Source organism: Rhinolophus hipposideros (genome assembly GCF_964194185.1).
Source record: "Rhinolophus hipposideros genome assembly, chromosome: X".
In the NCBI taxonomy this organism is placed as follows: Eukaryota; Metazoa; Chordata; class Mammalia; order Chiroptera; family Rhinolophidae; genus Rhinolophus; species Rhinolophus hipposideros.
Window position 1 is genome coordinate 80621010 of NC_138046.1, and position 14956 is coordinate 80635965.

The 14956-nt window shown below is 41.0% G+C and overlaps 1 protein-coding gene across 14 annotated transcripts in view; it reads right to left on the reverse strand.

The window, feature by feature from the left end:
• The window catches only part of ARHGEF9 (Cdc42 guanine nucleotide exchange factor 9), a 363131-nt gene that overhangs the window by 26427 nt on the left and 321748 nt on the right, over window positions 1–14956 (reverse strand). For all 14 annotated transcript variants that reach the window (XM_081042536.1, XM_081042539.1, XM_081042538.1 and 11 more), the window contains one exon: window positions 9882–10013. In XM_081042536.1, the coding sequence (XP_080898662.1) occupies window positions 9882–10013 (132 nt within the window). The remainder of the gene's footprint in view (window positions 1–9881; window positions 10014–14956) is intronic.

Below are 14956 nucleotides of genomic sequence, written 5' to 3' on the forward strand. Positions count from 1 at the left end.
GTCACAAATGGTCCCATTTCATCTTTTCTTCCTGCCAAATAGAATTCCATTGTGAATATATACCACAACTTCTTTATCCATTCATCTACTGAAGGACATTTTGGTGGTTTCCATGTCTTGGCCACTGTAAATAAAGCTGCAATGAACACTAGAGCACACGTGTGTTTATGTATAAATGTTTTCAAATTTTTTCGGTAGATACCTAGGAGAGGGATTGCTGGGTCATATGGTAATTCTATTCGTAATTTTTTGAGGAACCCCAGCACTGCCTTCCATAGCGGCTGCACCAGTCTGCATTCCCACCAACAGTGTATGAGGGTTCCTTTTTCTCCACAGCCTCTCCAACACTTGTTACTATTTGTCTTGTTGATGTTAGCCATTCTGACGGGGGTGAGGTGATATCTCATTGTGGTTTTTATTAGCATTTCTCTGATGATTAGTGACGGTGAGCATTTTTTTCATATGTCTATTTGCCATTTGCATGTCCTCTTTGGAAAAAGGTCTCTTCAAGTCATCTGCCCATTTTTCAATTGGGTTGTTTTTTTGTTGTTGAGTTGCATGAGTTCCTTGTATACTTTGGATATTAGCCCCTTATCAGAGGCACTGTTTGCAAAAATCTCCCATTCAGTAGGTTGACTCTTTATTTTGTAGATAGTTTCCTTTGCTGGGCAGAAGCTTTTAAGTTTCATATAGTCCCATTCATTTATTTCAGCTTTTACATCCCTTGCCTTTGGAGTCAAATTCATAAAATGCTCTTTGAACCCAAGGTCCATAAGTTTAGTACCTATGTTTTCTTCTATGCAGTTTATTGTGTCAGGTCTTATCCTTAAGTCTTTGATTCATTTTGAATTAATTTTGGTACATGGTGACAGATAGCAGTCCAGTTTCATTCTTTTGCACATAGCTATCCAATTCTCCCAGCACCATTTATTGAAGAGGCTCTCTCCTCCATCATATGTTTTTAGCTTCTTTGTCAAAAATTATCTGTCGATATTTATGTGGTTTTATTTCTGAGTTCTCAAATCTATTCTATTGGTCTATGTGTCTGTTTTCCTGCCAATACCATGCTATTTTGATTATTGTAGCCCTTTAGTACAAGCTAAAGTCAGGGAGTGTGATACCTCCAGTAGAGTTCTTTTTTCTTCAGATTGCTTTGGTTATTCGGGGTCGTTTGTGGTTCCAAACAATTCTGGTGATTTTTTCTTCTATTTCTTTAAAAAATGCCATTGGTATTTTAATGGGGATAGAATTAAATCTGTACATTGCTTTGGGTAATATGGTTATCTCAACTATGTTTTTTTTTTTTTTAATAAAGTAAACCTATTTTACTGTTCTTTTTTTTTCCTCTTTGTTTGGGGGGTAGGAGGGGAACAGGGCTTTATTGGGGAACAGTGTGTATTTCCAGGACTTTTTTCCAAGTCAAGTTGTTGTCCCTTCAGTCTTAGTTGTAGAGGGCGCAGCTCAGCTCCAGGTCCAGCTGCCCGTTGCAAGTTGCAGGGGTAACAGTCCACCATCCCTTTTGGGAGTTGAACCGGCAATCTTGTGGTTGAGAGCCCACTGGCCCATGTGGGAACCAAACCAGCAGCCTTTGGAGTTAGGAGCATGGAGCTCCAACTGCCTGAGCCACCAGGCCGGCCCTATCTTAAGTATGTTGATTCTTCCAATCTATGAGCATGTAATGTCACTCCATTTCTTTGTGTCTTCTTCAATTTCTTTCAAAAATGTAATTAATAAAAAATAAATAAATAAATAAATAAATAAATATAGTTTAAAAGTAAAAAAAAAAAAATGTCTTGTAGTTTTCAGTATATAGGTCTTTCACATCATTGGTTAAGTTTATTCCTAGGTATTTTATTCTTTTTGCTGCAATTGCAAAACAAACTGTTTTTTGTATTTCTTTTTCTGAGATTTCATTGTTACTATATAGGAATGCAATGGACTTTTGTGCGTTGATTTTGTAGCCAGCAACTTTACTGTATTCATTGATTGTTTCTAATAGCTTTTAGGCGGAGTCTTTAGGGTTTTCTATGTATAGCATCACGTCATCTGCAAAGAGTAACAATTTAACTTCTTCATTCCCAATTTGGAAGCCTTTTATTTCTTTCTCTTGCCTGATTGCTCTGGCAAGGACTTCCAACACTATGCTGAAAAGAACAGGTGATATGGGACAGCCCTGTCGTGTTCCTGAATGTAGAGCAAAGTGCTTCAGTTTTTCACCATTAATTATCTGATTAGCCGAAAGTTTGTCATATATGGTCTTTATTACGTTAAGGCAATTTCCTTCCATACCTATGTTATTAAGCGATTTAATCATAAATGGGTGTTGTATCTTGTCAAATGCTTTTTCTGCTTCAATTGATATAATCATATGATTTTTGTCCTTTATTTTCTTTATGTGATGTATCACATTGAGGGATTTGCGGATGTTGAACCGCCCTTGTTTTCCAGGGATTAACCTCACTTGGTCCTGATGAATAATCTTTTTAATGCATTGTTGTACTCGATTTGCTAGAATTTTGTTTAGGATTTCTGCATCTGTATTCATCAGAGATATTGGTCTGTAGTTTTCTTTTTTCTGTTCTCCTCACCAGGTTTTGGTATCAGGGTAATGTAGGCCTAATAAAATGAGTTGGGGAGTACTGTCTTCTCTTCACTTTTTGGGAAGAGTTTGAGCAGGATTGGTATTACATCCTCTTTGAAGGTTTGGTAGAATTCACTAGTGAAGCCATCTGTTCACGGATTTTTGCTTTGGGGAAGGTTTTGGATGACTGATTCAATTTCATTACTGGTGATTGGTCTGTTTAGATTTTCCAGTTCTTCATGGTTCAGCCTAGGAAGGCTATATGTTTCTCTAAGAACTTGTCCATTCCTTCTAGGTTATTTTTGGATGATCCTGGGGCATCTGTGATAACTTCCCCTTTTCCATTTCTGATTTTGTTAATTAGTGTCTTCTCTTTATCTTAGTGAGTCTAGCCAAGGTTTTGTCAATTGTGTTAAGCTTTTCAAAGAAACAGCTCTTTGTGAAATTAATTTTTTCTATTGTCCTTTTGTTCTCTATTTCATTTAGTTCTACTCTGATTTTCGTTATTTCCTTTCTTCTGCTAACCTTGGGTTTCATTTGTTCTTCTTTTTCTAGTTCTTTAAGGCATAACGTGAGGTTATTTATTTGGGATTTTTCTTGTTTCTTGAGATAGGCCTGTAATGATATAAATCTCCCTCTTAAAACTGCTTTCGCTAAACTACTGCCTGTGTCTATACAGAATTCTACACCTGAAGTCTATGTAATTTTACTAACAATAGTCACCCCGATAAAAAAAAAAGAAAGAAAAACTGCTTTCACTGCATCCCAAAAATTTTGGTAAGATGTATTTTCATTGTCATTTGTTTCTATGTATCTTTTGATCTCTCCTCTAATTTCTTCTTTGATCCTGCCGTTCTTTAAAAGAATGTTGTTTAATCTCCATGTATTTGTGTTTTTTCCTGCTTTCTTTTTGCTGGTGATATCCAATTTCAAAGCCTTATGATCAGAGAATATGCTTGGTATGATTTCATTCTTCTTAAATTTGCTGAGGGTGATTTTGTGTCCCAATGTATGGTCTATCCTTGAGAATGTTCAATATACACTAGGAAAAAAAGTATAGGCTGAAGTTTTAGGATGAAGTACTCTATATATGTCAATTATGTCCATTTTATCTAATGTGTCATTTAGGGTACTATTTCGTTGTTTATTTTCAGTTTGCATGATCTATCTTTAGCTGTCAATGATGTATTTAAGTCCCCTAGTATAATTGTGTTTTGGTCAATTTCTCCCTTTAGTTCTGTTAGTAGTTGCTTGCTATATTTCGGTGCTCCCTGATTGGGAGCATAAATATTGATGACTGTTACGTCTTCTTGTTTTATAGTCCCCTTTGCCATTATGAAATGTCAGTCTCTGTCTCTTGTTACCTTTTTCAACCTGAAGTCTGTTTTATCTGATATCATTATGGCTACACCTGATTTTCTCTTTTACCATTTGCTTGGAGAGTCAATTTCCACGTTTTCACTTTGAGTCTATGCTTGTCCTTGTAGCTGAGGATGTGTCTCTTGGAGACAGCATATGGTTGGGTTTAGTTTTTTTATTCAGTCTGTTACTCTGCGCCTTTTTACTGGTGAGTTCAGTCCATTTACATTTAGGGTGATTATTGATACGTGAGGATTTCCTGTCATTCTATCTTTAGTTTTCTGGTAAAGCTGTGTCTGCATTGTTTCTTTGCCTTTTTGTTGTTGTCTATTATTTCTGTGTGGTAGTATTCTACAATGTTTCCCCCTGTTTCTTCTTTTATTATAGTATATATTTCAGTTCTGGATTTTTTTTGAGTGGTTACCCTTAAGTTTATGTAAAAGAAAGTTTGATGTTTAGAGTAGTCCATTTTCTTCAGCACTCTTACTTTCTCCATTCCCATATTCCGGTTCAGGCCTTTACTCTCCCGCGTTTTATGTTGCCACAAATTGTCGCTGTTGAATAGCCTCCTTTAGTATTTCTTGTAGTGTAGTTAGTTCATGTATTAGAAAATTCCCTCAGCTTCTGTATGTCTGGAAAGGTCTTTATTCCTCCTTCATCTCTAAAGGATATCTTTGCTGGATATATTATTTTTGGCTCATAATTTCTCTCTTTCAATAGTTTGAATGTTTAGTTCGACTCCCTCCTGGCTTTTAGAGTTTACGCTGAGAAATCTGACGATAATCTAATGGGCTTTCCTTTGTAGGTTACCGTGTTCTTTTCCCTGGCTGCCTTGAGGATTCTTTCTTTGTCATTGGTTTTAGACAGCTTCAATACAATGTGCCTTGGAGAAGGCCTGTTGGGATTGAGGTAATTAGGCGTTCTATTTCCTTCTTGGATTAGAGGATCCAGTTCTGTCCACAAGTTTGGAAAGTTCTCATCGACTGTTTGAATATATTCTCTGTTCCCTTCTCTCTTTCTTCTCCTTCTGGTATGCCTATTATTCTTATACTGCACTTTCTGACGGAGTCAGAAAGTTCTTATAGATTTCTTTCATTTCTTTCAGTCTCAAGTCTCTTTCTTCTTCCATCCATGTCATTTCCAGGTTTCTATCTTCGATGTCACTGATTCTTTCCTCCATCTGGTCAACTCTACTACCTAAATTGGCTATGTCATTCTTAATTTCTTCTATTGAGTTCTTAATCTCCAGAAATTCCATTTGGTTCTTTTTTAAAATTTCAATCTCTTTTGTAAAATGCTCATGTTGTTCTTTGATTGTGTTTCTGAGTTCATTAAACTGCCTTTCTGTGTTTTCTTGCATCTCGTTGAGTGTTTTCAAAACTGCAATCTTGATTTCTCTGTCACTTAAGTGACATATTTCCGTATCTTTAAGTTCCTTTTCTGGAGTCTTTTCACTTTCTTTCTGAGCTGTGTTGTTGCCTTGGCTATTCATGGCAATTACTGATTTATTATTTCTCTTCCTAGACATGTACAGGAGTGGCTTCTGCAACAGTTTGCTAGGAAGAGGTCTTTCTTTTGTTTTCCAGTATTTTTGGTAGAATGTTTTATTTTCTCTCCGACTGCAGCCTTTTTTTCTCTCTCATACTGTAGTGCTATGTTTTCTCTGCAGTATTCCAGCTTCTCACACAATGGCGGGATTCCCTGGGAGAGCGGCTTCTCCTCTGTTAATAGTTCGCCTGCTCACTGAGCATAGTGTCCCTGTGGGGATGTGGAGAGCTTTTGAAGTTCCAAAGCTCTTCCTGCACCAGATTTAGAGCTTGTATATTTCAGCAGTTCTGTTTACTCCTGCAGTGATCTGCCCAGATTGGTGAGGCTATGGGCGGGGTGAGTTGTGAGAGGTGACCCAGAGCCATGGCAGCAACCACCACCACAGCAGGTCCTGCTTCCACAGCTCCCTCCCCTTTGCCGGAACTAGTTGGGCTGTGAATCTGTGTCTGTGGTCCATAGTTCTCAGAATAGCAAACATTCTGTTCTTTTGATCTGACGCTGCTACTGTTCAGCTTCTAGCACCGGGCAGTTGGGGGCAGGGTGAGCTCTGGGAGGTTAGGGAGGGGGCGGCTAGTCTCAGTGCCTTAGGCTTCCGTTCTCTGCTCAGCAGTGAGGGCTGATACCATTTTCAGCCTTCTTCCCTCAGTCTTTTCTCCAAGGTCTCTGCCATGAGTGTTGGGTTCAGCCATGTTATATGCTGTCCCCTCAGCCCTGTGGGCCACAAACGGAGCCCTAGCAGTCCGAGTTCTTCCCTTTCCCACAGCTGCGGTAGCTCTGGGATGCAGCGAGCTCGGAGCACTGAGCTAGGTCTGTGTCCGGTGCCTACGCGGCTCCGTCTCCACACTTCTCCCTTTCCACCTCCCCTGCTCACACGATTGGCCCACCTTTAGGTGTATTCAATAGTGGGCCTCTTTGTGTTGCCTATGTGCTGTGCAGGGAGTCCTTTGTGGAGTTCTGTTGTTCCATTTGTTGTAAAATCCAGGGGTGATTTACAGAAGCTCACCTCACGCTGCCATTTTGATGACGTCTCTGAGTTCCTTCTTTTTTAAGGGTGGATAATATTCAATTGTGTGTGTATCACATTTTATTTATGCATTCTACTTTTAATGGCTAAATGTTTTGCATTTATTAACTTAAATAATACTGACAACAATTCTACAAGGTGTATATTTTTGTAACACTGTTTTATGAGGAACTGTAAACATAGAGCAGTTAAGAAACTTGTCCAGGAATAAAAGATACTGAATGGCAGAGTGGGGCTTTGAGTCCAGACTATTTGGCTGTAAAATCTGTGCTTGTTTAACATTGTGTATATTGCTGCCCAATAAAAATTTGTTGAATAAATTATTGTAACACTAAGTATACAGTAGTAGTACCAATAGCTGGCATTCACTAAGTACTTACTATGTGCCAGCCACTGAAACCATATTCTCATTTAATCCTTGGAATTTCTCTTCCATGTAGACACCATTATGATTCTCATTTTGCAAATGAGAGGGTAATAATAGGCACAGAGAATTTGTCCAAACTCACACAATGCAGCTCATGGGAGAAAGGAAATTGGTGTCCTCTTTTCTGACCCTAGAATCCATGCTCTTAACACTATACTTAACTGCTTCCCACTAACTCAGGTGGTTCTTCTCAAAGCCTCCTGAGATAAATTTTGTCATCAGTCTGATGTGACACTGAGGAAAACTAAGACTTAAAGAACTTCCCAAGGTAGGATAAATTAGAAACAGACAGTAGAGTCTAAGACCAAGGTTTTCTGGTTTCAAATCCTCATTTTCTTTCTGCTCTAGCCTCATCTGTGTTGCTATTTTTGCATTTCTAGTTGTCCCAAATGGCTCATCCTCCAAGTTTGGACAGTCAGTGAAAGAAGAAAGGGCACAAATGCAGAAAGTTCCTTGAACAGAAGAAGTCGTCTCTCTCACATATATCATTACATTCTTTTTAGTTCTGATCCTCCAAGAATATGGTGCAAGCAACACAAATACCAAGTAGTTATGACTCAGGGACAATAGAGTAGGTCCAGACTGACATAACTGGCAACAGACGACACAGGGAAAAGGTTGTTTGGGGCAAATGCAGGGCTGTAGGAGCATTGATGGATGAATAACTGAGGAGAGGGAAAAGGGGCTCTCCTTCCTTCCTCAGTACAAAATAAAAGGAAAAACATCAACAAAAAGGGGGGAAATCCCCTAAAGCAGAAAAATAATTTCCAGTATAGTCATCTCAGAAAAAAATAACAAAACATATGCTAAGCAAAATAACAGGGCAGTGAGATACAGAGAAGTAGATATGGCCATCGTATTTAAAAGTATACAGATGATGTTTTATGGAATTGTATACTTGCAACCTATGTAATTTTACTAACCATTGTCACCTCAATAAATTAAATTTAAAAATAAATGAATAAAGTATCTTCAGACACACGTATATGTGCACACACACAGACACACACACACTGAAATAAGCTGCAAGTTTTTCAAGCTGTTCTAAGTGGCTCAGGCAATTCCAACTTACAATTACAAACTGGGGAAGATTTTATATAACTGACTAGGAATTAAGAGAATCTTTAGGATGGAAACTTAGGAGTGGGCCAAATTATCTGATATAGATGGGATAGGTGTTTCAATCTTTCCTATACCTGGATTTCTGTTTTTCCTTAATAATGGGCTCCTTCTAACTGATCTAGAGTTGACTCATCATTTTGGTCTTCTACTGCCCCTTGGCTCCTAACCTAAGCCTGCTGTTCATTTTGTTTCTCCCCTTTATTCCTAGCCTTTGCCTCATTATTTTGTCCTGGCTCCAGACCCTGTATCCTATAGCCACTGCTTTCTAGAGCCACGTTTCACATTTTAATTAAAGTAATCTCAACGTTGGCTGACAGATGCCAAAATTAATAGGGTCTGAATGGCAGGAATCCCTAAAATGTATCAGCTTCCTAATTATTTTGCTCTGTCTCACTATGACTGGTTATTCTGAGAGCAAACATGCCTCAGTGGGAAGAATGGGCACATGCCTATTGGTGACATGGCTGGTATGCTAAGAATTTCATTGGCTTTCTAAATTAACCCTCAAAAATCCTGCCTCTTGATTTGATAAAAGTCCTAGGAAGAGTTGGGGGAAGCTAAAAGGAGGCCTGGGTGTTTGGCTAAGTTCCAGAATCATAAACGTTTTCTTTCAGGGTCAGCTCCCAATGGAGGTAGTTATTGTATCCATTAACTAACCAGCTATTGGTTCCAGAACTAGCATTCAAAGTTTATCCCCCCAAACTGAGGCACTTTCACTCGAAGCTCAATTTGTCCTCTCAGTCCACTGTCAAAGGCAAATGGACAAAGATAAAATGTAAGATGTGCTACACACAGAACAGGGGGCTTTAAAACAAATGTATGGTTCGTGTTCCAAGCTAGAAAACAAATGATAGTGTTCAATCATGTGTTTCATGACTCAGCATTCCTCTTCAGACACATTTGCTACAGGATGAGGAAGAGAACAAAGGGACTAGGTAATGGAGAAAGAGCCAAGGGTAGGACAGTGAATTTCGAAAGTCACTCTAAGCATTCTTTGTTTTTTCCCTCGTATTTCACTTTCCCTGGTCCCAAATTTTCCCCAGCTACTCCCTGGAGCCAAAGTGGTCTGCACTCTCTATCATGAGAGAAGAGATGAGGGGAACAGTATCACATCAGGAGGAATCAGTCTGAGAACATATGCCATCCTCCTACTTGCCAATGATAAGAAACCAAGAAAGCAACATTCACACTGAGTCAGCCAGGGTCAATGAGAAAAGCAAGACTTCTCAAATGGATTACAGAGAATGGAGGATGGAGAATAGCACGGTTGAGAGTTGTAGGGAAGTGACACACCTTGAGTAGAAAATGGGTAAGGATACAGGGGAAATTCCTGTACCACAAAGGGTACCTACCTGTCAGGGAAAGAGGAAAAGGTAGGAGGCCCCTTGTTGGTTCTTACGGCAATCAGGGGGCCAGGTGACCAGAGTCATTAGAGTGGAAATTGGGGGAGGTGCACAGGGAAGCCACTGATCACCAACTGGGATAGAAATATTTACAATTTTTAACAATTGGTAAAAACCAACAGCCTGTCAGTTGTTGGTGGAAGACAGTGAGAAGAATCACCATGAGGGGCAGGAGGGCAAATGCTAATAAAGATACCAAGACAAAATGTACAACTTCAGAGTTTCACTGCCCGTAAGCCAGCTCTGCCTGTGATCTTCATGCCATACCAGTGATCCTGATGTGGAATTTCTGCTAATCTCCTCTTTTTCACCCATCAGTTTTAGCCTACTTCATTGGGAGCTGGGGATGATGAAGAAAGAGGGACTGGTACCACCTGAAGTGCCCATATCCCTCAGGGAAGAAGAGGGTGGGATTACCTTCTTGCAGAGGACCATTTGGTGATCAAACAGGAAGAAGACTCGCTGCTGGTTGCGGCCATAGGGCTGGTAGATCCAGGCCATCTCCCCAGTGTAGATCAGCTCCGAGCTCCTGTCTAGGATGTCCTCACCCTGGGAAGGACATGTGACAGTGAGAGGTAGCCAGGTAGGAGGGATGGACCCATCACTTACCTGGAGGCAACTAGGGCTGGGCATACTCAGGGGCAGGAGGAGGACAGAAAGGACTGGAGGGGAAGGAGGGATAAAGAGAGGGCCTCCTGGGAATCTTTAAAAGGCTCCATGAGCTGGAAAGACTCATATATTCCTGTTCATCCTGAGGTCAAATAAGCCCCCCATCCCGGACTGCTATAGTCAGTTGTCCTCTGGCCCTAGGGGCACCAGCTGCCATGAAGTTAATTCTCTAATTCTCTCTCTTTTTCTCTATGAATATCTTTCTCTGTCCTAGTATTTCATCCTAGTTCTAGTCTTAGACTCATTCCTGTACCTGAAGAGTAAGCCTGGCAGGTGGTAGAAGTCCCTCTGTTTCCCAGACAAGAAGAAGGGTACAGGGTCTGGCAAGAAGATGATGATGATAGAGGGAAACAGAATTCTCTCACTCCCTTCAAATAGTTTTTCCTTCTGTTCTCAGTTCATTAAAATCTACTGATTAAATAGGAAGCTTCACAACTACATGCTTCCTTGGTTTGTTATCCAGAGAGCCTAAAACCACTTCTTCCTTCCTTGCTATGCAGAGTCAGATGCAAAAAAGCACCAAGACACTGATTCCTAAGTCATTTACTTCCAGAGTTTCCAAGGGCCCCTTCTTTATGGTAACTCTGCTAGGTCAAAAGTATGTGGGGGTGTCTATCAAATGACAAGCTAGACTTGGTACCTGTTCTCAAGCAGCACACATCTCAGTGGAGGAGACTAATATAGGTGTGCTCAGAAATCATGGAACACAAGGCAAACTATGCCAAAGTCACGGGCACAGGGATGTGTGTTCTAGGGCCTATGTGAAGATGGGGTCAAAATCAGTGGCCCAGGACTCAGAAGAATATTTACTGAGCACCTGATAGGTCAGACATCATGTTACATATTTTCACCCCATCTCTTCTGAGCCTCATAATTGCCTGGGAGGTAGATATTCTTGCTCTCATTTCGTAGTCCGAGGTACTGAGAAGTCAAGAGATTGGCCAAGGTCACCCAGCTAGTTAGGTACAGATCCACAACCCAGCCCCAATTCTGCAGCTCCAGAGAAATGTGCTCACTCTTGCCACTGCATTATGCTGTCTCTAGGCCAAAAATCACTGGAAGGTCAGTCCCTTCCTCTCTCTGGGTCTCAGTTTTTCTAGCTGTTTTGAGCATACCATTTTTTTTTCCATTCTAAGGGATGAGAAGGAAAAGGGGAGCTCGGTAGAAATATTTTCTAATAACACAACCTCAGAAAGAGAGCTCAGGGGTACTACTGTAACTCCAGACTCCACCTCAGGGATACCTTGGGACTTAGATAAACACTCCTCCTTGAGGGGCCCACATATTAGCAACAGCACCTCTGGAGGCCCAGGGCTGAGAGATGAAGCCCTTAGGATGAGGGAGCTGTGCAGGACTTTCCTGTTGGAGAAATGAAAAGGTGAGAGTGGTATCAGTATGCCATGTCCCACACTGAAGTAGGCCAGGAAAATGTGCCACCCTCCATTTTGAGTATTTATGAAGTAAAAGAAAACTATAAAAAAGGAGCCATGCAAATGCCATGCAAAGATGGCCACGATTACTTTTAGAGATACCACATGTTAAACAGAATGAACAGACCAGGAGGATTACTCAGTGTCATCTGGTCCACCCACTATATCAGCCAGGAATAATCTAATTCTATTTTAAGTAGCTCTTGCCACATGTATCTCCGGCAAGCAAACGAAAACAAAAACAAACAAAAACTTGAAAAAATACACCACCTATGCTCACAAAGCTGGTTGACAGTTGATGTTGGGCAACTCACATAGACTCTCTGTGTCTCAGTTTCCTCATCTTTAAAATCAGGGTAATAACAGTACCCACCTCATTTGGCTATTCTGAAGATTATATAAATTTACATATATACAGCGCTTAGGAAAGTGCACATCACACTGTATGATCTACATAAGTGATAGTTAGTATCCTGACAATTACTGTGTGCCCTGTACCCTGTGCCACAAGTTCCTATTCACTCACAACAACACAATAATGTACTGTTATTACTGCCAAAACCAAGCTCTGAGAAATTGGAAGTAATTGTTCCAAAGTGGCTGAATCTAGGCCAGAGTCCCTCCAAAGTCCAGGCTCCAAAGTCTCAAACCACAGTAGAATGATGATCTCTTAATACAGCAATCCGTGGATTTGGGAAATTTTTGAGGTGAGACTCTCAGAAGACTTGGGTTCTGGGCCCAGTGCTGTTACTTACTCTGTGCCCGTGGAAAGCAGCTTAACCACCCTCAGTCTGTTTCCTTACACAATGGGGATAACATAGTGATTCCTGTTTGGCTCACCTCATATGACTGCTTGAGAGCATCAAGTCAGTTCATGTGAAGGAAAGGGCTCTCTCCGAGTTCAGAGCTCTCACCCTTTGCCTCCTCTGTCCCACTTGTTTCCTCTGTACCACATGTTTCTTCGCCTTGTCCCCAAAAGTGCAATCCTTTCCAATTGATCCCTCCCCATGGGCCTCCTGTTCTTTTCTGTTCCTTTAGGATTTTGTTCACACTTTTCCCTCTGACTATAACCTATCTGCCTGCACTGGATACACAAGACCACATCTCATTCATCTCAATATCCCAATGCTCAGCACCCCATTCTGATTACAGAATGACTGTCTGATGTGTGGTTGTAGCCTGAGTAGATCCAAGGAAAGAACAATGGAAATGCCATCCTTTTCATAGAGTTTATTTTCAATGCTGCCTATGGACAGGAGGGCAGAGAAATAACAAATTCATCCAGCCCCACATTTGATCTCCTCATCCCAGGAGTATGCCTCATCAAGCCACGTTAGCTTTTAAATAGATGCTTTTGCTGCCTCCATCAATGTTGGGTTTTTGTGTTTCCTCTAACTTCTTTGGATTAAATCACCCAATGGTAAACTGTAGCAGGTCATTGTGTATTATACAACCAGGCTGTGAGGGGAGGGGTGCCATGAGGAGGAAATCACAACCACTCATAACCAAGTTCCCAAACATGAGCTCCAAACTTGGACTCCTGGTAAAAATCTCCAGAAAAAAAAGATTAAAAAAAACCTGTCAGGATGGAGTACATATACACAATGGAATATTACTCGCCCGTGAGAAAAGACAAAATACTGCCATTTGCGACAACATGGATAGAGCTTGAAATTATCATGCTAAGTGAAATAAGTCAGACAGAAAAAGTCAAGAACCATATTTCACTCATATGTGGGAAAACAAACAAAAACTCATAGACATAGACAATAGTTTAGTGGTTACCAGAGGGGGGGAGGGGGATGGTAGAGGAGGGGAAACCCCTTTCCAGAGGGGTTTGAGGAAACCCCTCCTCAAATATATGGTGACAGAAGGAGAACTGACTCTGGGTGGTGAGCACACAATATATAGATTATGTATTATAGAAATGTATACTTGAAACCTATATAATTTTACTAAACAATGTCAGCATGATAAATTTAAAAGATAAAAAAGAAGCTGTCAGGGATTTGTCCCTTCTCCCTTCCTTTCAAGTGGATCTAATGAGAATAAAGGATGGTACAATGAAACTCAACCAAACATCAGAATCAGAGAAACCAGACATGGAAATTCCCCAGAAACTGCAGTCCTTGGGAACTTTCTTCTCCCTGCTGTTTCCCTACGCTGCTCTAAAGTTTATTTATCATTACTTAGAGGTATAGGTAATACTTTCACTCATCCATTTATTTTTTAGGAGCCCCGGGGGGGGGGCAGAGCAGGGGGGTACTTCATGAACTCTAGTCCCCATAGGCTGGCATGGTAACTGGAGTTGGGCAAAAGACCCAGAATGCTCATAGAATAAGTTGAGGGAGTGTCAGGTCTGGAAAATGTAAGACCTCCTGCTCTCTAGCCGGGTGCTCTTATTTATTGAGCAGGCACCAACTACCTGTATGCCATCAACCCTCCACCCTTCTTCAAAATTCATCTTCAAGGGAGATTAAGCTCTAAAGGTTTCCTCTATGACTTCTTTTTGATTTGACAAATTAAGCTGAAATTATCACGTGGATGCTTTTGACACCCACCCTGTTTATGCAAACACGTGGGAGAGGCATGGCAGTAGCAGAGGTAACAAAGCACTGCTTCATTTTCTTAATCTGTAAGGCTTGTCCACAGCAGCTTCAGCAAGCTGACAGGACCTCTCTCTGCCTGTTCAAATGCTTGGACAGGTGGAACAAAGAACCTATACCAGGGAACCAGTGAGGTTGGGCAACCTATGCCAAGAGCCAGCAAGTCATGGAGTAGAGGCATGTCCTACTCCTTTCTGGGGGAGATCCCCCCGTACTCATCCACCTTTAGCCTTACTGGGATTTGGGTACCCCCCATACCTAAGCAGTCTTACTGTCTTGCTTAGATATGGACCATTACAGCAAATACAAGTCCCTCAAGTATCACAAAGGAAAGGAATTGGGCTACAGGATGAAGAAGGTTGTCAGTATGTGACACAGCAGTGAAAAGAACACCACACAGGGGATCTGGAGACTATATTCAAATTTTTGTTTTGTCACTTATTTGCTATGTGACCTTGGTCAGGAATAGGCTTCTCAGACTTCCAGCATCATCACATGTGTATGTGTGCATGTACACACATGCGTTCAAACATGGCCAAGGTTGTTGTGGGGCGGTTCCTCTAAAAGTCCTGGTGAATTTGACATTCTAGAAGTTTTTAAGAATAGATGTGACGAACATTACAGACACTTTAGACCTAGGCCTCTGATACGTACCCACAAGGCCTTGCTGGAGAAAAGACTTCCTAGAGGGCAATTCCTCTGGAGCTAGTAAGTTCCACAGTGACCCCAGAGTCTGAAAAGGGGAACATGAGGAATTTTTCTTCTTACCTATTTAGATGAAGAAGGG